The sequence below is a fragment of the Sarcophilus harrisii genome, chromosome 1, assembly GCF_902635505.1.
Source record: "Sarcophilus harrisii chromosome 1, mSarHar1.11, whole genome shotgun sequence".
NCBI classification, from domain to species: Eukaryota; Metazoa; Chordata; class Mammalia; order Dasyuromorphia; family Dasyuridae; genus Sarcophilus; species Sarcophilus harrisii.
Window position 1 is genome coordinate 673,808,458 of NC_045426.1, and position 24,289 is coordinate 673,832,746.

Here is a 24,289-nt window from a genome sequence, read left to right on the forward strand (position 1 = left end):
AAGATACCTCAGGTAATACAGGGGTACTCCCAAGACTTGAAGAACCAGAGGCAGACCTCTAGCTCATTAAGTGGATCCTCTATGGTAGAATTAAGAACAATCACAAGTGATGTTCCCCATGAACACCCCACCTTACTCAAATCATGGTCTATATACCAAAATAAATTGACTTATTCTGGAAAACTGCAAGATATTTATACTACAAGTGAATATGGGTCCAATGAAACTTAAAAACCACAATTTAATATTTTAAAAGGAAATGAAAATTTTAACATAAATTTAACACACATGTAATTGGTAATATATTCTTTAAGGCCTCAACTTCCATTATGGGCAGTGAGGTGGCTCAGTGGATAGAACACCAAGCCTGGAGTCAGAAAGAACTCATCTTCCTGAGTTCAAATCCTGCTTCAGATACTTACTAGCTGTGTAACCCTGGGCAAGTCATTTCACCCTGTTTGCCTCAATTTCCTCATATATAAAATAAAATGGAGAAGCAAATGGCAAAACCACTTCAATATCTTAGCCAAGAAAACCCCAAATGAGATCATGGAGAATTGGACATAGCTAAACAACAACAACTTGCATCATTATTCTACAACTTCAAAATACCAAAAAACTAAAATTTTTGCATCACAGTATAAAAAGCAAAATTCTTCAGCTTGACCAATTATATGTGACTAAAATAATTTTTGTTCAAATAAAAAACAAATTCTATAGCTCACTGGCCAATAGTACTGTTCGATCTTATTATAGCAAAGCCCCCAGCATACCTCCCCACTCTTTCAACACCTCTTTCAGGATCGGATTTTCTGACATTATTAAAGAAATCAGCTCTCTCTCGAGGGGGAGTTTTCCAAAGTCTACGAAAGTCTTCCGCCTAAAAAGAGAAAAATTCAAGTATTATGACAAACTTTATCTGTTGTTTACTAAGCCAAGAAAACTTAAAAAGAGCTCAACTGTTTTCTATCAAAAAATGTTACAAGCTCAAGTTAGTATAACTAAAGTAAAAATTTCCAAGTTATAAACATGAATATGAAGAATCCCCTTGGTCAGAGGGAAGATATAATTCCACCAAAGTATTTGCTGAACTAAGGAACTACATATTATAACCCTGATCAGTCTGGGAAGGGGCTCTTTCCAAATTTTTAATTCCACTTTTGGCCTTGATTAATTAGTCTTATTATCCAAGCCAAGTCATCCTAGTACAGCTTCCTAAGTATCTCTTGGCTCTAGAGAAAGAAATATAAAGCCACTAAAGGATTTGTTCCTAGAGGAACAAGAAAGATATTTCCAGAGGCCCAATATCATTCTCTCCATTAGCTATTTAAATAGAGAGATGAGGTCATTGTTTTTATTAAGTATCTGGAAAATTTTAAAGCTTTTCATGGGATAGGATCTCCCCAACAAAATACAAAACTAATAACTCAGTTAATCAAAATACATTAAGATGCTTCCATGATCACCTACTTTGGATGGGCTTAAGGGCCCCGCAAAAGCTCTCACACTCAGAACAGGATCTTTAGGGCTACTCCCAAATCGGGGTGTTGCTATATGAGGGCGCCCATCTGCTTTATCTGGAGTCCATATGTCACCAATCACAGGAGAGGAATTGTCTTCTGCCCTTAGGAGTGGCACATAATAATGACCTGAAGAAAAAATAGTGCATTTTCACTTTTTAAAACTCGGGTTACGATGTTATGCTATTTTTCTGATTAGTTCAAGCTATCATATTTTAGTATAAAAATAAGCAATGAATATAATCTAACGTTTTTCCCATGATAAAACTATTCAATTCAAAACATCTCCATGGTGTCTCATGCCTAATGAAAAAGCAATCATAAAGAGAACTAAAATATATATTTGTTGTTTCCTTTCAATTGGAGTTTTTTTGTTTTTTAGCATTAATTAGAATGAGTTCCTGAGTCCAGGCTCCTTATTCCCTTCCCCCAATCTTTGATCCTGCTAGACTCAGATAAGTATTCTTCAAAAACCCACCAGACTCAACTGATATGGGAAGAAGGATGTCCCATTCCCCTAGGGCCCCAATAGGGAACCCAACTCTGCCTGGAAGCACAGTGGACCTATTTCCATCTATTTTCCCAGTTGCCCTTCATTTCCTATCTCTCCTTGATAAACTGGTTTCCTTGACTGTCCTATGTTGAGAAATACATTTCCCTGACCTGGACTCCTGTTATTCCAAACCACCCCTCAAGTTTGAGTTAGGACCTGGACCCACTTAAAAATGCGACACTCTTAAGGTATAGGCTGGCACAGAAGAAAAGTCAAGAGTTACTGCTATGGCATCAGGAATGTAAAACAGACTTAAATAAGGGCTGTGTAGCTTTTTCTTTTTTTGTGGGGGGGGGGGAGGGAGGAGAAGGGGGATACCGCCAGTCCTGGCATAAGTCTTACAATTTGGAAGGGTATAGATCTAGCAGCAGATCAGTATATGAGGACTTCTAAGACCAAGACACTTATCACCATACCACGACTAACTCCTAAAGCCACTTAGATAAAATGTGGAAGAGGACAAAATGCATCAGCAAATAAGCCGGCCACATAAGTAAAATTCCAGAAAAGTAACAATTCCTACCTAGGGGGATGGGAGCTAAAGAGCTGGAAGTGGAATCAGAAGGATCCAAGTTCAAATCCTCCCTCAAGCGTTTACTAAGCTGAACGTTCTGAACAAGTTGATCAGTTAGTAAGCATTCATTAAGTACCTGCTACATGACGGACTCCAGGCTAAGGATCTTCTAACTAGTTTCTCATCTGGTCCTCACAACAATCCTGGGAGGGGAAGGTGCTATTATTTCCATTTTTAGGCAGGTCATCAATGACCTCCCCACACCCAGGGCCTTTTTCTGGTCCTTACCTTCTTTCCCTGCCAGCACCTCTTACCCTCTTACCCTCTCCCTTCTTAACCAAAGTTCTCTTTCGGGCTCTAGGGCAATCTCTGGTCACCTCCTTCAGCTGCACTGCCCCATGGTGATCCCAGCCAAACACTACTTCCTGTGCAGGTGACTCCCAATCCTACCTCTTCACAGTCTGACATCATTTAGTCTATCAGGATAGGGGACTAGGTAGAAATAATGAGCTAGCGACTTTGGGGAGCCACTTTCACCACCTGAAAACTGAAGTTACATTAGATTGCCTCAAAGCTGCTTCAGGTTATCAAGTGCTATGACTCCTGTCTGTGGCATTCACCTGCTTGAAAGCAGGGTTATTGATACAAGTTCCCTCAAATGTTCTGATTACAACTCCATGTTTCAAGTACCTACCTTTTAAATATTCTCTAATTCGCTCCTTCAATTCTGCAGATTTATTTTTACTTCTTTCACAAATTACCTAATGAAAAATACAGAAATAAAAATTCTGTTAAATTTTTTTAACCATAAAATTGCTATAGAAAGAAAAGATAGATAATTTTGGCAATGTATTTTTTTAATAGACAAAGAAACATTTTAGGATTTTCAAACATTTTCCCTATACAGTATATATGTTAATAAACCTTCAGGCTCAGATCCAATTTCTTTTCCTCACACCTTTATTCATTTTGTTCCTTATATTCCCACCCAAACATGAAAAGACTCTTGCACCTTTGCTAGCATTTAACATTTACAAAAATTTTATCTTACTTGTTCTTCACAGCAACTGTGGAAATCAAATCCATTTTATAAAAGAGGAAACTCAGGTAGTGAAGTGACTTGTCCAAGGTTATACAGTTAGCAAGTATCTAAGACAGAATCTGAACTCAGGTCTTCCAGAAGCAGCCATGGGGCACAATGGGTCGAGCACTGGGCTTGGAGTGATAAAGAACTGATTTCAAATCTGTCTACACACCCTATTTGCCTGAGAAAGACACCAGCATTTGAAAAGTTTTCTTTTCCTTTTCCTGATCCCAGGAGGATTGTGAACATGCCTCACTCCACACCCAATCTAACTTCCAATCACACTTCTGTAGGACATTTTTACTTTAGTCAGTTCTGTGGAGCAGCTGGCCCCCACCTTTCAGCCCTTTCTTTCACCTTCTGTGTGATATTTATTTTTCAAGATTTGGAGACTATTATGTTCCATGTCTTGCATCCAATAAACACCAACAATGGCAAAATACTGATATTAAAAAGAGAAGTTTCTAAAGAAACTGTGCAATTTCCCAAAATTGATCTGGCCTACTCTCAGACTTTTAGATGACACAAGTCTCATGCTCTTACAACACAGATATTTCTTTGAAAAGCAATCCTTCCACAAAATCCATTTGGTACAAAAAGTACCAAATAATATCTCACACACACACACACACACACACACACACACAAACATATTTTAAGAGCTAGAAAGACTGCTGATATGCATGTCACATCTGAACCATTTGTCTATATATGAAATCAGGCCACTGGCTTGTTAGAGCCAAAAGCACACAGATTAAAAAGTGAGAAGAATAACAATGAAAAACAAGGGGACATGCAATTAGAACAACTCATTCTTTAAAAAAAAAAAAAAAAGTTTATTCCCCATTCCCAGTTATATGTATAAAACTTTTAACATTCATTTGGAAAAAAACATTAGTTCCAAATTCTCTCCCTTCCTCCCTTCCCTACTCCTACCCCCATTTAAGTAATTTGACACAGATTATAAATGCATAGTCATGCAAAACATTTCCCAAAGTCATGCTGTGAAAGAAAGCATGGACAAAAAGTGTGCTTCAGTCTGTATTCAGACACTATCAGTTATGTCATTCACGGCTAATCATCTTGCAATATTGCTGTTACTTTGTACACAAAACATTTCATTTTGCAATGGCTCAAGAAGTCTTTTTTCTGGGAGTTTCAAGCTTATCATTTCTTGTAGCACAATAATATTCCATCATAATCTCATATCACAATTTATCCAGGCATTCCCCAACTGATGGGCATAACCTCAATTTCCAATTCTTTGCTCCCAGAAAAGAGCTCCTATAAACATTGTTGACATACATAGGTCATTTTCCTTTTTGTTTTTTATCTCCTTTGGAACACAGACTTAGTATTGCTAGATTAGAGGATATGCATGGTTTTACTGCCCTTTAGGTATCGTTCCAAATAGATAGAATGGTTCAATCAGTTCACAACTCCACCATCCATAGAGTACTATTAAATTTCCCCCACAACATCTCAAATATTTGTCATTTTCCTTTTCTATCATTCTATTAGCCAATCTAATATGTAATAGTACTTCAAAATTGTTTAAATTTACATTTCTCTAATCGAAAATAAATTTTCATATGTTGATAGCTATTATTACTTGATCTGAAAATTTTTATCTTTTTATCATTTATCACTTGGGGGATGGCTCTTAATTTCATAAAATGTTTGAGAAATGAGGCTTTTATTAGAGAAAGCTGATGCAATTTTTTCCCCACAATTACTCTTGCTAACTGTATTTCTCCCATTTATTCTATTCTCTTCTTTCACCCTATCCCCTCTAACCCTTCTCTCCCAATCTACCCTCCCTTTTATCCCCTTCTCCCCCTCTTTTTTATCCCCTTCCCCTCCTATTTTCCTTCAGAGTAAGATTGATTTCTATAACCAATTAACTCTGTAATTCCCTCTGGAACAACTCAATCTTGAATTATTTAAACGTATACTTGATTATGACACTAATACTACTGTCATAATTACACACCATACTTTCTTATACATGATTACCTAATTCTTCTTTCTTTTTCTTCTCCATTAAATAATCAAAGATGCTCCAACTTCCACCCCTTTAGCTTCTTTAGTTTGTTCAGGTTTTTTTCCCCCCCATTTTCTGTACTTTTTGCTAAAAAGGATTTCTTTCCCTTTTCTTTGCTAATTCTCTTCCATATTTTATTTATTACTTATTTCATGTTTTTATGCTTACTTATTCCTTTTGTAGTCACTTTTTTTCTTCAAGGAATTAAAGTTTGTAAAATACTAATTTTGAGATCCTGCTTCTAAATAACTTCTCTGTTATTTCCTTTAGATCTTGCTCCCTTCCCCATTTTGCCCATTGCAGTTCACTCTTAGAATCATTTCCTTGCAGGAAGTAATTAGGATAGAAATTTTGTTCCATATAATAGTCTGTCCCTGACAAAGCAATCCAATTCTATCCCTTGTCCTTTCTGTGATCATTTTCTTTCCCATTTGCCATGGAATCTCTTTTCTGGACCACCTAATCTTCCCATGATGCCAACTTCCCCCCAGGATTCTTTTCATGGGGGCACAAACACTCTCCCAGAAGAAAGTGTCTCTCAAGGCACCAAATTCCTGAATGTTACATCCACTGTGAGTCATCCTTCCCTTTGATGCTATGAAGGTGAGCTTACGATGGTTTGGGCTTGTTCCATTTTTACTGGATCTTTTATTCCCTTGTATACAAGAAATCTTGTAATGGTCTGTCATTCTTTATGTCTTCTTTTTAATTCAAGAGGTATCTTTCCTTTTTTAAAGTCTCTATAAAGATGGGATAATTTCATTATTTGTGTTTCCTTAGAAGATGTATTTATTTACCTCTCATGAAGCAGAAAAAAGCAATTTAATTAAAGAAAGCTTGGCAAGTAATACCAAAGCATTTAAGTAGGGGGACAAATTATAGAAAAGATCTTTAAAGAATTTTCTAAAAAGCAGTGAATTTTGAATTAAGAGGGTCTGAGTTAAAATTCCATATCTGTTCTTTTATACCAATGGCATGTCACTTAACCTTAGCTCACCCTCAGTTTTCAATGGATTCTCAGATCTCTTCTAGCCCTAGATCCATGATCTTATGATATACAAATATAGATGTTAGATTTGACACTTAGAATGAAGACCAAGAAAGCCACCAGATTGGAACAAGTAAGCATAAAGGAGATCCCTTCTAAAGATAATACAATTATGAGGGCATTAAGGATCAATTCACAAAGTCTTTAAAGAAAGAAAACATAGAAAAAGTGCAAAAAAAAAAAAATCTGGATCTTATTAAATACTTGAAATGTGACATGGAGAATATCAACAACACTGACCTACACACCCACTTTGCAATTTATACAGAATATTTCCAAGTCTCTTATACACATGCATCAAGGCTGCTTTGAGGAGGGTCTTCATAGGGAACAAACAGGATTTCCAAATGATATAATCTGTAATATTAGTGATTACAACTAAAAAGTAATAAAATCATTTGTCCAATAAAATTTTTAAAAAATAGACCACATCTTTACCATTTAAAAATGTATTGAAATATGTTGAGAAGGATGCTTATTGTTTGTTGATTGTCATAAAAAAATTTGATTCAGATGCTACCTTAAATGCTCTCTTCTAACATGGCATCCATCTCTCACTCATACATCAAAATGACCTAAGATACCCTGAAAAGATCTAACAACTGAAATAAGTTCATTTGATGACTTTGATCATAAACACTGGGGCAGCTAGGTGGCTGAGGGAATAAAGGCATTTCATTTTTGCTTCTCTTCACAGCCCAACTTCCGTATCATTTGTTCTATTAAGAAAACCTTCCCTCATTCTCTAACTAGAAAACGAGTCAGTCCCTAGCCCCATATTATAGTAAGACTGCTCCCCATCAACCCTACACTTTCCTCTTCAATCTCAACCTGTATCCTGACATATTCCCTATTGCTACAATCATGCTCATGTCTCTTTCTTCAAAAACCCTCACTTATTCCTCTCTTTCTATTACTTATTGTTAGCGTTTGCCCTTTGTGACTAAACTCCCTGAAAAAACTATCTTATCAGTTGCCTCCACTTTCTTTCCTTTCACATGCTTCTTAACCCCTTACAATATGGCTTCTAACTTTATCACTGAAACTATACCTTCTTCAAACTCACCAAAGATCTATTAGCTGTCTAATCCAGAGATCTTTGCTCAACCCTCACTATCCTTGACTCTGTCATTATGAGTTACATGCTGTGGATCATCCTTTTCTCCTTGAGGACGGTCTTGTGCTTTTTTTCATGTCCCCAGCCCTCACCCGCACACAGCAGATGCTTAATAAACAGCTGATTGATATTCTCTTCTCTTTAGATTTCTGTCTGCTTTTCCTCCTCCACATCTTCGAACCTGAAGTGTTCCTCAGGGTTCTGTCCTGGGACCTCTTCTCTACTCTCTACTACTCTTGACTATCATCTGCTCCCATAGTTCTGAAATCTATCTAATCGGCTCTAATTTCTCTGCTGACCTTTAGTGTCCCATATCCAACTGCCTATGAGGCACCTCAAACTGGATGTCTCACAGACATTTAAAAAAAAAAAAAAATGTCCAAATCTAAACTCCATCCCCTGGCCTTCTGATCAGAGGGGGAAGCGAAGAGGCTGAGGGAGCAACGGGGTTAAAGGCTACAAATGATAAGCTTATCCTGGGAAGGGCAGGTTGTTCTATGGAGTTGAAACCAAATAGGGCTGCAGATGCAAAACAGCATGAGCCACTCCACATATATAACACACACATATTAATATTTACCACTATTTACTCCATACATTTCTTATTTGTGTAGAGTTGCTTGCTTGTCATCTCCGGCATTAGAGAGTGAGCTCCTTGAAAGAAGGGACTCTTTTTTCCATTTCTTTTTTAGCACAGGGTAGGGGCTTAAAAAGTTTTTTGACCGAATGGCAGATAGAAGAGGCTCCTTTTCATTTCTGTACCCATATTACTTGATAAGCACCTAAATACAGAAGGCACTTCATTTTGAAGCACCTAATATGATAACAGTATGGATACCTCAGTGCCATCAATCACCAAGAATGGAAAATATCCATTATATGTCCTACAAAAAGCTTCATATATCAAAAACAGTTCATGATCAGGTTCACAAATAACATTGCAATAAATTATTAAAGTTAATGGTTAACTTACATCTTCAGGAGTTTGTAAATATTTGTTTCTCGGATTTTTTATAACACCAGGGTGTGAAGAAAGTACATTGACCACATCTGCATTCCCAAATTTGCAAGCAAAATGCAAAGGAGTATCATTTGCCTAAAATAAAGACAAAGGCAGATTTTAGCATTTCCACTTATACATTGTTTCATAGCGTTGTTGTAAGAATAAAATAATGTAATGTTAAAATGCCATATAATAGCCGTGTAATTCATGGCAGTTAATAAATATTGATTGACTAATTGATAAACTAAAGAATAGTGTAAATTCAAGAAACAAAGTTTAGTGATAATCATAAAGATAGGACATAACTTAGTGTTCTAATACTCTGAAAAGGTTTCTGATATGACTCTTTTCCTGCTAATAATTTCTTCCACATTTAAGAGATTCAACAATGAGAGAACAAAGATTAACCAGCACTTTACCAGAAAACTCCAGAATAGAAATTTTTTTTTTTATATTATCCCAAAGCAAATTAAGTCCCAATAACCTGCTCCTATACTGAAACTAACTGAAATGAAGACAAACTTTGTGGGGAATAATTCCTGGAGTTACAAAAAGAAGTTGCTACTCCTGCGGGGAGGTTTTTGTGGAGCAATGTTAAATTACCATCACATGTAAAGCTTTATTTGTGTAAGGCCCTGACCTTTCATTCAATTTTACGCTTTTTAAAGAAAAACAAAGTAATATATTACTAGAATTCCTATGACCTAGAGCAACACAAATTTTCATTGGATCTTCCAAATCATTCTTTTAGAGAACTACAGATGATGAAACTGCTTCCACCAATGCAGACTAGCCCCCACTCTGTACTTGACAGTCTCAGAGTTTTTCAGCATACTCAAAAGAATCACGTACATGTCTGAGGCGGGGCAATGATTCTGAGGCACTCTTGATTTAACTCCTCTTGACAAAATATTTTTGTTAACTGACATGACATCTCATAACATGAGAGATGTCATCTCTCAACATGGTAAACCCTAGCATACAATTGTTATAAATGAAAAGTTCATCAAAGATAACAATACTATTTTTCTACATCTTTTGGCATCTGCTTACAAAAATCAATATTATTTTTCATGGTGAAATGCCCTCTCTCTTTTCCCAGCCTCCTTGAATCTTACCTTTCTTCCAAGTCTTCCCCTGATCCTTCTTGTAGCCACCTTTCCTGCAAAAGACCTGCTTTGCCAGTGCTGCTACCCTACAGTAAGCTGATAATTCATCTGGTACTTGCCAGTACCTTTTCATGTGCCCACATCCTGTCTCCCCAACTGTACTATAAAATCCTTAAGGACAGAGACAGCATCTTATCTTAATCATCACACACTTTACAATATGGAGAAACAGAGTAGCACACAATAAACATTTAACAATCAGTAATGGGAACTCAATAAATATTTTCCTACAGAAAACAAGATTAGTTTTTGTCTTATAAAAGATAACTGAAAAAAGGGCAAACTCACCATTTTATCAGGGTTGTTAAGATAAAGGTCAACAATATATCGAATACGGTTCTGCAACATGACCTCATCATCATCCGGATACATAAGTCGCATAAATTCAGGATTTTCCAAAGTGTCTAAAATCAATTGGCAGATACGAGCCTGATTCTCTTTGGTGGCCACATGCATGACATTGTACCTACATCCTTCCTGAAACAAAACTGCACATTATATGTCATCTGAAACTTAAAACAAGTACCCCTCATTTCACTGTAAATGCACCTATTTCTCATTATTGCAATAGGTGATAAGAGATCAATCATTTTTATATTCAAAGCTTTCATGGTTTATTTGATGATGTCCATGATGAAAACAGGCTCACCTGTACTACTGTTGGGTTGTCCCCCGAACCAATCAGGTAGCGTGGGTTATTCCAGATAAGTTCTGAAAACATAGCTTCATCTCCCTTCTCCACAGCTTTCCGAAGTCTGGCAGTCAGGTCTTGCGTACGAGGGCTTTTAAAACTGTTTGCTCGCTCCTTGTTAACTGACTCTGGCTCAGGTGAGCCTAAACTATCTGTCATCAAAAGGCAAAATTGAGTATTCCAAAATACTCCCTTTGGATTTGGTTTCCAAATTGGGGAGGAAATCCCATAATAAGTATAAATAAATACAAGAATGGGGGCCACTCCTCTAATAGGGTCATACAACAGGTCTGTAAGAGAAGAAGGAAAAGGTCTCTCCTTTTATGATAAGGCAATCAGATAACTAAGGAATTCCAACTAAGGATCCCAACTAGGACTACAGAACCTAGCTTATCCTTCTCCTACAGACTTGAGGATTAGAAACCACTCTGTTTAGCCCCAAAGAATATGGTTGTTGATTAGGATATCTATTTATCGAGATATGGAAAATCATTACAACATACCAGAAAAGAGAATTTCAAATATTTCTAAGTAAAAGCCAGGATTTTAAAAGATAAATAAGGAAAGGTCTTACCCACCTTGATTAAAAAATGGTACCATTTTCACTGGAGAGAGAGGAAAGCAAGTTTTGCTTGGAGATGGAAAATAATCACAGATTCCCTTAGCAAACTTCTCAGCATCTTCTCTGTTTGAGAAAGCTTTAAATCGGGCCCCTTTGAGCATTTTGACAGCTTGCAAAGCTTCCTTCTTGTCCTCATAAACATGAATCCTTTCTAGAAAGAAAACATGGACTTTCTAAAAGGAAATATCACAATCCAGAACCTAATTCATTCTTTAGCACCCTTCAGTTTTTAATAAAATTTTTCTCAAAATTAGCCTTCTAGTTCTAATGGACCTGGCCATCCTCAGCAACGAGATCAACCAAATCATTTCCAATGGAGCAGTAATGAACTGAACCATCTATGCCCAGAGAAAGAACTCTGGGAGATGACTAAAAACCATTACATTGAATTCCCAATCCCTATATTTATGCCCACCTGCATTTTTGATTTCCTTCACAAGCTAATTGTACAATATTTCAGAGTCTGATTCTTTTTGTACAGCAAAATGACGCTTTGGTCATGTATACTTATTGTGTATCTAATTTATATTTTAATGTACTTAACATCTACTGGTCATCCTGCCATCTGGGGGAGGGGGTGGGGGATAAGAGGTGAAAAAATGGAACAAGAGGTTTGGCAATTGTTAATGCTGTAAAGTTACCCATGCATATATCCTGTAAATAAAAGGCTATTAAAAATAAATAAATAAATGAAATAAAAAAAAATAAAAGGCTATTAAATAAAAAAAATAAAATAAAATAAAATAAAATTAGCCTTCTGGTTTTCCTCTGAAATTTCATTTTTGCCTCAGCAAGAAAAAAGGCCCTACAAAAAGAAGCCTGGGCTACTTGTTAATGAGATCTTAAGCAAGAAACAACAAAATGTCTTTAAGGTCTCTTCTCTATAAAATGAAAAAAATTGAAGATAATCTCTGAAATCCCCACTAGCTCTAAGGTTATGATCCTATAAGCTTAAATGCCTATGACTCTTCAATCCTACTTATGGTCCCATAGCCTTAATTCTTGACAGATCCACAGTGGCATTAGATGACACATTTTACTTCATCATAGACCTAGAAAGCAGGCTTTGCTATTTGTTTTCATAGGTACAGAAGATAAGTAAACTCTCTGGTTGCCATACCTCCACAGTATGATCTTCTTTTCAGGAGAAGATAGGAGGAAGATTTGATTCACATTGTTAATAAGAGGATGAAAAGATATTACTTTTCTCTCCTATAAATACATTTTATTACTTAGTCCTAAAATAAGATGTTTGATTATAAGAATGTACAATCTCATCATTTGATCCCATCTCTGGTAAAGCCAAGGCCACCTCTCCTATTGCCTTAGCTAGGTGCTGGAGATACAAAAACTAAAGAGTTCCCAGTCTCAAGGAGCTTACATAGTTCATCACAATTTTTTACTCAAAAATGTGTTGTTTGCCCTTGGGATGAAGTACTAAAAAAAAAAAAAAAAAAAAAAAAGAGTCCCTTTCTTTACCTCCTTTTATCAATTATGCCTTCTCACTTTTAACATCCCCAGAAAAGCCACCTTGCCCACCTACCAACACGATACATGATCCAAAAAAAGATGAAGGAGCTCAATGGAATAAAGGCATAGGGATGAAGGTATTCTCTTAGACTTCTTTTCCTTTTCCTTGATCAAATCTCTTCTCATAGTCTTGTTAAGAGAAGTATTTTGAACATGAGAATAAAAGAACTCAGAGATTTTAGAGCTGGCAAAGTCCTCCAAAGCCATGGAGTGTGCAACCTGTGTTTACAGAAGCAATGAGGTCCAGAATGGTTCAGTGATCTGCTTAAGAGATCCTGCAAGAAGAAGGCAGCAGAGCCCTAATCTGAAATCCTAGCTTCCTTTCCATTGGTTTGGGCTGACCCATATGCCAATCATCAGCTGCATCAGCTAAATAAATTAACTCATGGCAAAACTTCTTAACAAAATAACTAGAATTTTTCATAGAATTGATTACAATGGGATTTTCCAATATTCTTTCTTGGGTGGTCTTTTAAGTAGCCCAACTTTAATGTTTTATATTTATTGGAGAAATAGCCATACAGAATTTGTAACCAAGTAATTTATCTTGTCCTAATGACTAGTTTAATTCTGTATCAAACTTTCAGCTAATAATCAATGATAGAGAAGGGCTGTCATTAAAAAAGGCTGAAATAAATGATCATTATATAATGATTTATCTTAAATGAAATCTAGGTTTCCCATTTTATCTTCTCAGTAATCTTTTTACTAATTATTTATCCACTCTACAATAATGCACTTTTAAGAAAATTTAAAAAAAAAAAAACCTCAAAAGGAAAACTACACATCAGAAGATCTTACAAAAGGAAAAGGTTGCTTTCGTTAATGAAATAGAAATGCTTAAAAATTACCATTTCTTGCTAGGACATCATCATAAACTGGACATACTCCATAGTATAGAAGAGGATCTTTGGATGGCACCGATACATCTTTTTGTGAGTCACTGTCAGCCATACCACCAAGTGGCATAGAGCAGGCCTTATGAATTAAAGCATCCTCTTCTGGAGGATTCAAACCCAAGTTATAACCAAAATCTTTGTCTTCAGGTAAGCTGCTATGCTTTGCCAGGTTTACCACAGTAGATTTCAAAGTCTGTTTTGTTTCTGTTTGATTAATAGCAACATTTTTCGAAGCCTGATCTGGAGGGGAGAAAAAAACTTCTTCAACTCCTCCTTGTCGTTCCAACAAAGCTTGAGCCAGTTTTTTTTCAAAAATGAATCTTGTTGTCGATGTAATAGGTCCATATTTGAGTCCAGCTTTGAAAATTTCTTCTCTAAGATCATCTGGATTCAGATTTTTCAATCTGGCCAAAATAACATCCATTGATAGTTTACCTAGGGACAAGATGACAAAAATTACACAAGTTGAAAATATGCCTTTTTTGTCTGCTGACTGTAATGCTTTATCATTTTGAAATATTAACTTCTATTTCCTACTTGAAACACTAAGTAACAATCCGTAAATTCATTGTGGTTCTGTTTATTGATTATTAATACAAGCCATAACTTTTAGATGTCTCCTTTCTTACAATGTGTATATATGTGAACATATTGGTTCAAATTTTAGGCATATAAAATTTAAGCTAAGTTTGGTTTCATCTATTCAATATTGTTAATTTATTCAGTGATCAACTAAATGCCCACTATATATATGGCAAGTTAAAAAAGATACTTAAAGATCATCTCTTTCTGCTTTATCATTTTATAGATTAGAAAACAAACTCACAAAGATCGACATTGGCAAAGCTGAAATTAAAAACAAGATAAGTTTACTTTATGTCAAGTCACTTATGTCAAGTGACTTGTCAAGTGACTTGTCATAAGTCAATTATGTCAAGATCACTGAAACTCTACCACAAAATAAAGCCATTGAACTGCTTAAACAGCCTTAAGAATCAAGACCTGTAACTCATATTCTTCCTCTGATAACTACCAACTGTATGACCATATGAGTCACTTAACTTCTCAATATCCTCAGTCAAATCTTTAAGACTTTAAGTTATCTAATTTTGATACTGTTAAAAAGTTTTTGTACAAACAAAACTAATGCAGACAAGATTAGAAGGAAGCAATAAATTGGGAAAACATTTTTACATTCAAGAGCTCTGATAAAGGCCTCATTTCTAAAATATACAGAGAACTGACTCAAATCAACCAATCAATAAACATTTATTAAACACGTGTGATGTTCCAGGCACTGTGCTGAGCTCAAGAGACTCAAAAAGGGGCTAAAACAAGTTTCTGACAATCTATAAAGTAAGCTATATGCAGAATAAAATGGAAATAATTAACAAGAAAAAGGTCATAAAATTAAAAGGGAGTGGGGAAGGCTTTTAGTAAAATATAGGATTTCTGAAAGAAGCCAGAAAGATCCATAGTCTGAGCAGAGGAAGAAGAGAATTCAAGGCATTGAGAAGAGGCAGAGATTGCATGGAACTAAGAGATGAAGTTGTTTGTTTCTGGAATAGCAAGGAAGCCAGTATCCTGAATGGAAGAGTAGATTTCAGACAGTAAGATATAAGAAAACTAGAAAGATAAGGGAGGGCCAAGCCGAGGATTTGTATTTGCTCCTAGAGGATATAGGAAACTAGTGCAGTTTAAGAGATAACAGGACTGGACCTGGGCTTTAGGAAAACCCAGGCAGGTGGCCTCAAGACATAATGAATGCTATTTTAATAGTTCAGCTATAGGGCGATAAAGATCTGCACCAAGCTGCTGGCTACATCAGAGAACAGAAGGGAATTATTTGAGAGATGGTGAAAAGGCAAAATCAACAGGCACTAAGCAACAGACTGGCTATGGGTAATGAAAAAGAGTAAGGAGTTAAGGATGACAACTAGGTCCCTAGGGCACTGGAAGGATGGGGCTGTCCTCTATAGTAATAGAAGGGGAGAACTTGAGGGAAGGGGAGGAACATAATGAGTTCCACATATATGCAGACCTAGATATGAATTGCTAATGATATTGATGAAAGGATTTTCCACACTAGGAGTTCCTTACACCAATAAAATCATAGATTTGAATTATATATCCACCCCCGCAAAATATTAACCATAATTCTTTTTAAAAAATGCTTTTTGAATGTAAAATTTTAAACAAGTAGTCAGGAATGACTGCCAACTTCCCAGATTTTCAACTGAGTGCTAGTACTAAATTATTTATTATACTGTCTATGAAAATTTTTTTCTAAAAAGTAATAACTGTAGATGAAAAACATACCCTAAAGTCAAAAGATCTAGGAGTATAATTTGGTTTTGGTTAGTTAAATTCAAATAAATGCTGCTCAATAGAACCAAACATGATATATATCTATATATTCAGGATTCTAATTAGGTCTAATTAGGTCTAATTAGGTCTTTAGGTCAATTAGGTCTAATTAGGTCTTTAGGTCTTTCCTTTACTGATACTTAAACTTAATTCCCAGGCTATTAACATTGAAGAAATATAAAAAGAAATTGAAGGAATTAATACAGGTAAAAAGAAAACAAAACTATCACTTTTTTGCAGATAATATGATGGCCTACTTAGAGAACCCTAGAGTCAACTAAAAAATTAATGAAAAAACTTTTTTGCCAAGGTTGTGTGATATAAGGTAAAGATTAGATCTAAACCATCATCAATATTTCTGTATATTCATCCAGAAAAGATACCAAGAAAAATTACACTTAAAATATAGATAATATAAAGCATTTGGGAATCTACCTGCCAACTAGACAAAGACAACTAGAAAACACACTTTGTAATACAAATAAGAGAGGGAAAACAAGTAGTGAAATATTGTTCATGGGTAGATAAAAACTAATACAATAAAAATGACAATACTACCTAAATTAATTTACTTATTCATTGGTATATCCAACTATCAAAAAATTACAATCCAATAGCTAATTTTGATTATATTTTTAAAAAGTTTTTGTACAAACAAAACTACTGCAGACAAGATTAGAAGGGAAGCAATAAACTGGGAAAACATTTTTACATTCAAGAGTTCTGATAAAGGCCTCATTTCTAAAATATACAGAGAACTGACTCAAATTTATAAGAATTCAAGCCAATCTCCAATTAATAGTCAAAAGATATGAACAGTTTTCAGATGAAAAATTGAAACCATTTCTAGTCATAGAAATCACTATTGATAAGAGACATGCAAATTAAGACAACTCTGAGGTATGACAAATGTGCGAGAGGATGTGGGAAAACTAGGACGATAATACATTGTTGGTGAAATTGTGAATACACCCAGTCATTCTTGACAGCAAGTTGGAACGATGCTCAAAAAGTTATGTAACTGTGATACCCTTTGACCCAGCAGTGTTTCTGCTGGGCCTGCATCCCAAAGAGATCTTAAAGGAGGAAAAAGGACTCACATGTGCAAAAATATTTGTAGTGGTAAGAAACTGGAAACTGAGTGGATGCCCTTTTGTTGGAGAATGGCTGAGTAAGTTACAATAATATGAATGTTATGGAATATTATTGTTTTACAAGAAACACTCAGCAGGATGATATCAAGGAGGCCTGGAGAGACCAACATGAATTGATGCTAAGTGAAATGAGCAGAACCAGGAGATCATTATACACAACAACAAGATTATAAGATAATCAATTATGGACGTGGCTCTCTTCAACAATGAGATGATTTAGGCCAGTTCCAATGATCTTATGACGAAGAGAGCCATCTACACCAGAGAAAAGACTGTGGGAACTAAGCATTTTCACTTCTATTATTGTTTGTTTGAATTTTATTTTCTTTCTTATTTTTTCCTTCCTTTTTGATCTGATTTTTTTTTTTTTTGTGCAGCAAGGTAATTGTATAAATATGTATGCCTATATTGTATTTACATATATTTTTACCATGTTTAATATATACTAGATTACTTACCATCTAGGGAAGGGGGTGGGAAGAAGGGGAAGGAAATTAGAACACAAGGTTTTGCAAGGATAAATAGTGAAAAATTATCCTTGCATATGTTTTGAAAATAAAAAGCTTCAATAAAAATTATTTTTTAAAATTACTAGTCAGCTAATTAATAAGAAATCAAGCCATTCTCCAAATGATAAATGGTCAAAGGATATGAACAGACAATTCTCAGATGAATTGAAACTACTTCAGCCATATGAAAAGATGCTCCAAGTCATTATTAATCAGAGAAATGCAAATTAAGACAACTCTGAGATACCACTACACACCTGTCACACTGGCTAGAATGACAGGGAAAGATAATGCAGAATGTTGGAGGGGATGTGGGAAAACTGGGACACTGATACAATGTTGGTGGAATTGTGAATACATCCAGCCATTTTGGAGAGCGATTTGGAACTATGCTCAAAAAATTATCAAACTATGCATACTCTTTGATCCAGCAGTGTTACTACTAGGCTTATATCCCAAAGAGATTTTAAAGAAGGGAAAGGGGCATGTATATGCAAGAATGTTTGTAGCAGTCCTCTTTGTAGTGGCCAGAAAATGGAAACTGAGTAGATACCCATCAACTAGAGAATGGCTGAATAAATTGTGGTATATGAATATTATGGAATATTATTGTTCTGTAAGAAATGACCAGCAGGATAATTTCAGAAAGGCACGGAGAGACTTACATGAACTGATGCTGAGTAAAATGAGCAGGACCAGAAGATCATTATAGCCTTCAACAATACTATATGATGATCAATTCTGATGAACGTGGCCCTCTTCAACAATGAGATGAACCAAATCAGTTCCAATAGAGCAGTAATGAATTGAACCAGTTACACCCAGTAAAAGAACTCTGGGAGATGACTATGAACCACTACATAAAATTCCCAATCCCTCTATTTTTATCTGCCTGCATTTTTTATTTCTTTCACAGGTTAATTGTACACTATTTCAAAGTCTGATTCTTTTTGTGCAGCAAAATAACTCTATGGACATATATACATATGTTGTATTTAACATATACTTTAACATATTTAGCATGTATTGGTCAACCTGCCATCTGGAGGAGGGGGTGGGGGAAAGGAAGGGAAAAATTGGAACAAAAGGTTTGGCAATTGTCAATGCTGAAAAATTGCCCTGCATATATCTTATAAATAAAAAGCTACAAAAAAAAAAAAAAATTTTTTTAATTACTACTCAGAAAAAAAAATAACAAAATTCATTTGGAGGAACAAAATGTCAAGAAAATCAAGAGAATCAATGAAAAAAAATTGGGAAAGAAAGGGGTCTAGCAATTTCAGATCTTAAACTAAATTACAAAGCTGCTATTATCCAAACAAGGATACTGGAGAAGACAAAAAGAAAGCATGATCAGTGAAAAATATAAGGCACAAAATATACAGAAGCAAAAAACCAGTATTTGATAAATCCAGAGGTCCAAGCTATTAGGACAAGAGCTCACTAATGCACAAAAAACTGTTCAGAAAATAGTAGTCTATCAGAAACAAGGTATAGCCCAACACTTCACACCATACACTAAAATAAGTTCAAAATAGGTATATGATTTAGATATAAAGAGTAACAAATTAGTGGAATATGGAAGAAATTACCTATCAAATCAATGGATAGGGAAGAGTCATGAGTAAACAAGAAAGATGGAGGTAAAATGAGTAATTTTGCTTACATCAAATTTAAAGGTTTTATACAAATCCAATGCAGCTAAAATTAGAAGAAAAACAATAAAATAGGAAAAAAATCTTTGCAGCAAGTTTCTCTAATAAAGGTCTCATTTCTTTTTAAATTTTAAATAGTATTTTATTTTCCAAATACATATAGTGACAGTTTTCAACATTCATTTTTGTAGGACTTTGTGTTCTAAATTTCTCCCTCCTTAAGAAAACTAATAATCTGATATAGATTAAATATGTACAATATTTTTAAATATATTTCCACATTTGTCCTGTTGTGCCAAAAAAAAAAAAATTTTTTTTTTTTGACCAAAAGGGGAAAAAAAACATGAGGGAAAAAAAAAAGAGAAACAGGAGATTTGGACTCCAGGCCCAATACTGGCACTAAATCCTTGCATGATCTAGAGAGTACATCAAATGACTGGGTCTCAACTTCCACATCTTCTAAAAGAAAGTTAGATTCGATGATCTCTGGGTCCCTTCTACTAGGCCTAAAATTTTGTAAAAAGCAATTTCCAGTTTAATATACAACAAATGCAATCTAATCTTTACAGTCAAAAAGGTAAAGGTCTTGAGAAATGCTTCTTTGTATTTTAAAGAGGATTTATTTTTCTTTTTTTAAAGCTACAGGTTTCTACACAGAATCAAGAAATTCAGGCATCAAGAAGATAAAGATTCTTAAAAGTCTAAAATTAGAAGAAAATGACAAAGATTAGAAGCAATTTTTAATGATGCCTGAAAATTTACTAAAAACTATATACTATATATAGCATATACTATACATAGTCCATATATAAATCTATGTAGCCCAAGGAAAAATTTAAAAAAAAGAAAAAAAGAAAATTATCCATATGTACAAGAAATATTTACATAGCAGCTTTTTTTTCCCCCTTGCTGTGTCATAGAACCACAAACTAGGTACTCATCACCTGGAAAATAGCTGAATAAAAATTGCAGCTCTGTGAATATAATAGATTATTAAATACTATATTAAGACAGCAAGAAATGATGAAGGGGAAAGAGAGTTTCGGAGAAATCTAGGGAGCCTTACTAAAACGAAGCATAATGACCTAAGCAGAACCAGGAGATTTATATAATGACTAACTCCCATTCCTCACACATGAACATCCCTATGGAACTCCAGGGTTTTCAGCCTCCAGTTTAAATAGTAAATTTCTGCAGCCTACTGTCTACACCCCAGACAGTTTCAACATTTTTGTCAATGACTTAGACAAAAGTATTGATGGCATACTTAAAACTTGCAAATGTCACAAAAATAAGGACAACTTCCAATTATATAACACTTTAAAGTTTGCATAGCATTTGCCTCAAAAAGCACTTTGAGATAAAGCAGATGGTAAAAACATTATCTCCACTTGACAGATAAAGAAAAAAAACTCTTAAGCTATTAAATGCTTGGTCTTCAATTGCAAAGCAGTACAGTTATTTATTTAGAGTACAGTCAAACTGAGCTACTTATTTTACAATTATTTGTTAGTTCAAGAAAATTAAAAGACTAAAAGGATGGACCAAACTGAAGAAAACTTAAAAGAATGTTAAAAATCAAAAACCCAAAGACAAGATGAAGGAAATCACAAGTGACTACAGAACACATGAAAACAATCGAATAGTTATCAGAAGATTGCAAATTTTATACAAGATAATAGCACAGACATATAAAGCTTCTAGCTAGTGCAGCGCATAAAGCCGCTGGCCAAGAATCGGGATATCAAATCTAGCCTCAGGTACAAATCCAGAGACAAATTCAGCTCACTTAGTTATGAGACTGTTCAAGTCACATAACCCTGGGTCTCAGTTTGCTCATCTGTAAAAATGAAGAAAATAACAAACCACTCCTGTAATCTCTGCAAATAGAATCAAGAGAGTCAGACAACTGGAAACAAAACAAAACAAAACAAAAAAAAACTGAACAACAAAAAGATGTTTGTCAGCACTAAGAAAGGCATGACTACCAGAACGGACAGTCCTACAATGCTTTACTCATCTGGACCATACCAATTATCTCAACAACACTATGGGCACCCCGAGATGGGTGATCAGGAGAAGGCTGGGAGGCTCAAGACCATGCTACAGGAAGCTCAGTTGAAGGACTTGGGTACTGTGAGGTCTAAGAAGAAAAATGACGGTAGCTTTCAAGAATTTAAAAAGTTGTTATGCAGAAGACAAAATTAAATCTGTTGTACTTAGTTCTTTGTATAGGGCAGAATTTGGAACATAGGTGGCAGAGATACAAAGTTCATAATAAGAGAAAAAAATTTCTAACAATTAGAATTCTGGAGAGAGGAAAGAATGGGTTGTCTGGCAGTGCTGGACTCCCCCTCACTAGAGATCTCCAAGATCACTTGTGAAAGCTGTAGAGAGGGGGCTTGGTCAAATATACAAGATGGTTTAGATCCTCCCTAAGGGGATAAAAATGGGAATAAAATTAAAATTGTAAAAATAATGAAAAAGAAAAATATTCATCATGACTAAGCAAAAAACATCATCCCAGAGGTGGTAATTCCCAAGCCACAGCAATTCAGTCTTTCTCTGTAGTTGCCCCAACCACATTCTGGGAGGGTCACTGACAATAGCCATCAAAATGAAAACTGGAAGATCGAACCCTTCTGAGTGGAAAGACTATGTTACACCAGTGATTTAATTTCATACTGAATCATTTGACAGTGACGCTACACTCCAATATCTTGAGAACACATCTTCATTATGACATAGTTAGACTCTTGCCAATTCTATGCAGCTGATGCTAAGATTTATTTATCCAGCCCTAACCCTCCTACTGATCTCCCCCCAAGTCTCCAGGTGCCTATCAAATATCTCAAATTACTTATCAGTCAGAAATCTTAAAGTCAACATGTCCAAGACTGAATTCACTCAGTCTTCCTCCTCTCCCTGCAATCCTCTTTTTACTAACTTGCATTATTGACTGTCAAGGAAATTACCATCCTCCCAGTCACCCCAAACTTGCAATTTAGGTATCATTCTAAACTCTCATTCTCTGATCCTCCCAAATCCAATCTGTTGCTGAAGCCTATAAAATTTAACTTCTAATAACTTTCCTGCACACCCTTTCTCTCCTTTGAGATTGTCACTCAGCATTCTGATATCTGGACAATTACAATAGCCAATCCATCACACACTCAACTAGCAAAATGACCTTTCTAAAGCACAGGGCTGACCAGGGAATTCTACTCTATTCAATAAATTTCACTGGTTCTCTATAATCAGAATCAAAAAATAAAACCTTCTATTTGGATTTTCAAGATTTTCATAACCTGGCCCCTAACTCTCTTCTATTTTCTCACACCTTATTCCCCTAGAATACTTTATTATCAGGTGACTCTTGTGAGACACTCTAACAAGACACTCCCTCTACAACCCAGCATTTTCTTTTTTTTTTTAGCCTTTTTTTTTTTTACAGAATATATGCATGGGTAACTTTACAGCATTAACAATTGCCAAACCTCTTGTTCCAATTTTTCACCTCTTACCCTCCCACCCCCTCCCCTAGATGGCAGGATGACCAGTAGATGTTAAATATATTAAAATATAAATTAGATACACAATAAGTATACATGACCAAAACGTTATTTTGCTGTACAAAAAGAATCAGACTCTGAAATATTGTACAATTAGCTTGTGAAGGAAATCAAAAATGCAGGTGTGCATAAATATAGGGATTGGGAATTCAATGTAATGGTTTTTAGTCATCTCCCAGAGTTCTTTTTCTGGGCATAGCTGGTTCAGTTCATTACTGCTCCATTGGAAATGATTTGGTTGATCTCGTTGCTGAGGATGGCCTGGTCCATCAGAACTGGTCATCATAAAGTATTGTTTACAACCCAGCATTTTCACTGGTTGTTTCCCCAGCCTAGAATTCTCTTCCTCCTCACTTCAACCTTCTGACTTCTCTTGCTTCCTTCAATTCTCAGCTAAAACCTCATCTTTTTTGAAGAGACTTTTTTCAATCCACCTTAATATTAGAGCCTTCCCTCTGAGGTTATCTGAAATTTGTCCTTCATCTATCTTGTTTATCCTTAGTTGTTTGCAAGTTGTTTCTCCCTTTAGATAGATCATGAGTGAGCTCCATGAAGCTAAGGCCAATTTTTGCCTTTCTTTACAAACCCAGTGCTTAACACTTAGTAGCTGCTTAATAAATGTTTGTTGACTTGGCATCCTGTCTCCAGTCCCTTTCATCATGTTTCCAGACCAACATTCCAGTTCTATCTCATACTATTCTCTGCTCTCACAAGAAAAAAAAATGCTGCTATAAATATTTTGGGGACTTTCTTCTGATCCATGACCTCCTGGGGTAGGTTTAATAATAGAATCTCTGTTAAAGAATATAGAGCTTTTGTCACTATTTGCATAATTCCAAATAGCTTTAGCTTCATTAACAATGCTTTAATGTCCTTATCTTCTTAGAAATCTTCCAACATGGACAATTCTCAGCTTTTGTTATCTCTGTCAAGTTGCAAAGTGAGGAAAAATCTTCAGGGTTGTTCTGATTTACATTTCTTATAAATGAGCATGCTTGCATATGGTTAATAGTGTGTAGTTTCTATTTTTAAAACTGTTCAGTGGAAAAAAAAAGTCAAATTCTGACTCAGGCACTTAACACTTACTAGCTATGTGACTCTGGGCAAATTACGTAACCCCATTGCCTCCCAAAAGAGAGACAAAAAGTTATCAGACTGTGCATACCCTTTGATCCATCAGTGTTACTACTGGGCTTATATCCCAAAGAGATACTAAAGAAGGGAAAGGGACCTGTATG

General features: G+C 35.4%; 1 protein-coding gene across 1 annotated transcript in view; it reads right to left on the reverse strand.

Moving 5' to 3' along the window:
• Positions 1-24,289, reverse strand: part of ANKLE2 (ankyrin repeat and LEM domain containing 2) — a 34,177-nt gene that overhangs the window by 7,066 nt on the left and 2,822 nt on the right. The window contains exons 2-9 of the mRNA XM_031956345.1: positions 13,747-14,229; positions 11,322-11,516; positions 10,702-10,895; positions 10,341-10,529; positions 8,854-8,976; positions 3,282-3,348; positions 1,471-1,649; positions 774-880 (exon numbers count right to left, since the gene is read on the reverse strand). Coding sequence (XP_031812205.1) covers positions 774-880; positions 1,471-1,649; positions 3,282-3,348; positions 8,854-8,976; positions 10,341-10,529; positions 10,702-10,895; positions 11,322-11,516; positions 13,747-14,229 — 1,537 coding nt within the window. The remainder of the gene's footprint in view (positions 1-773; positions 881-1,470; positions 1,650-3,281; positions 3,349-8,853; positions 8,977-10,340; positions 10,530-10,701; positions 10,896-11,321; positions 11,517-13,746; positions 14,230-24,289) is intronic.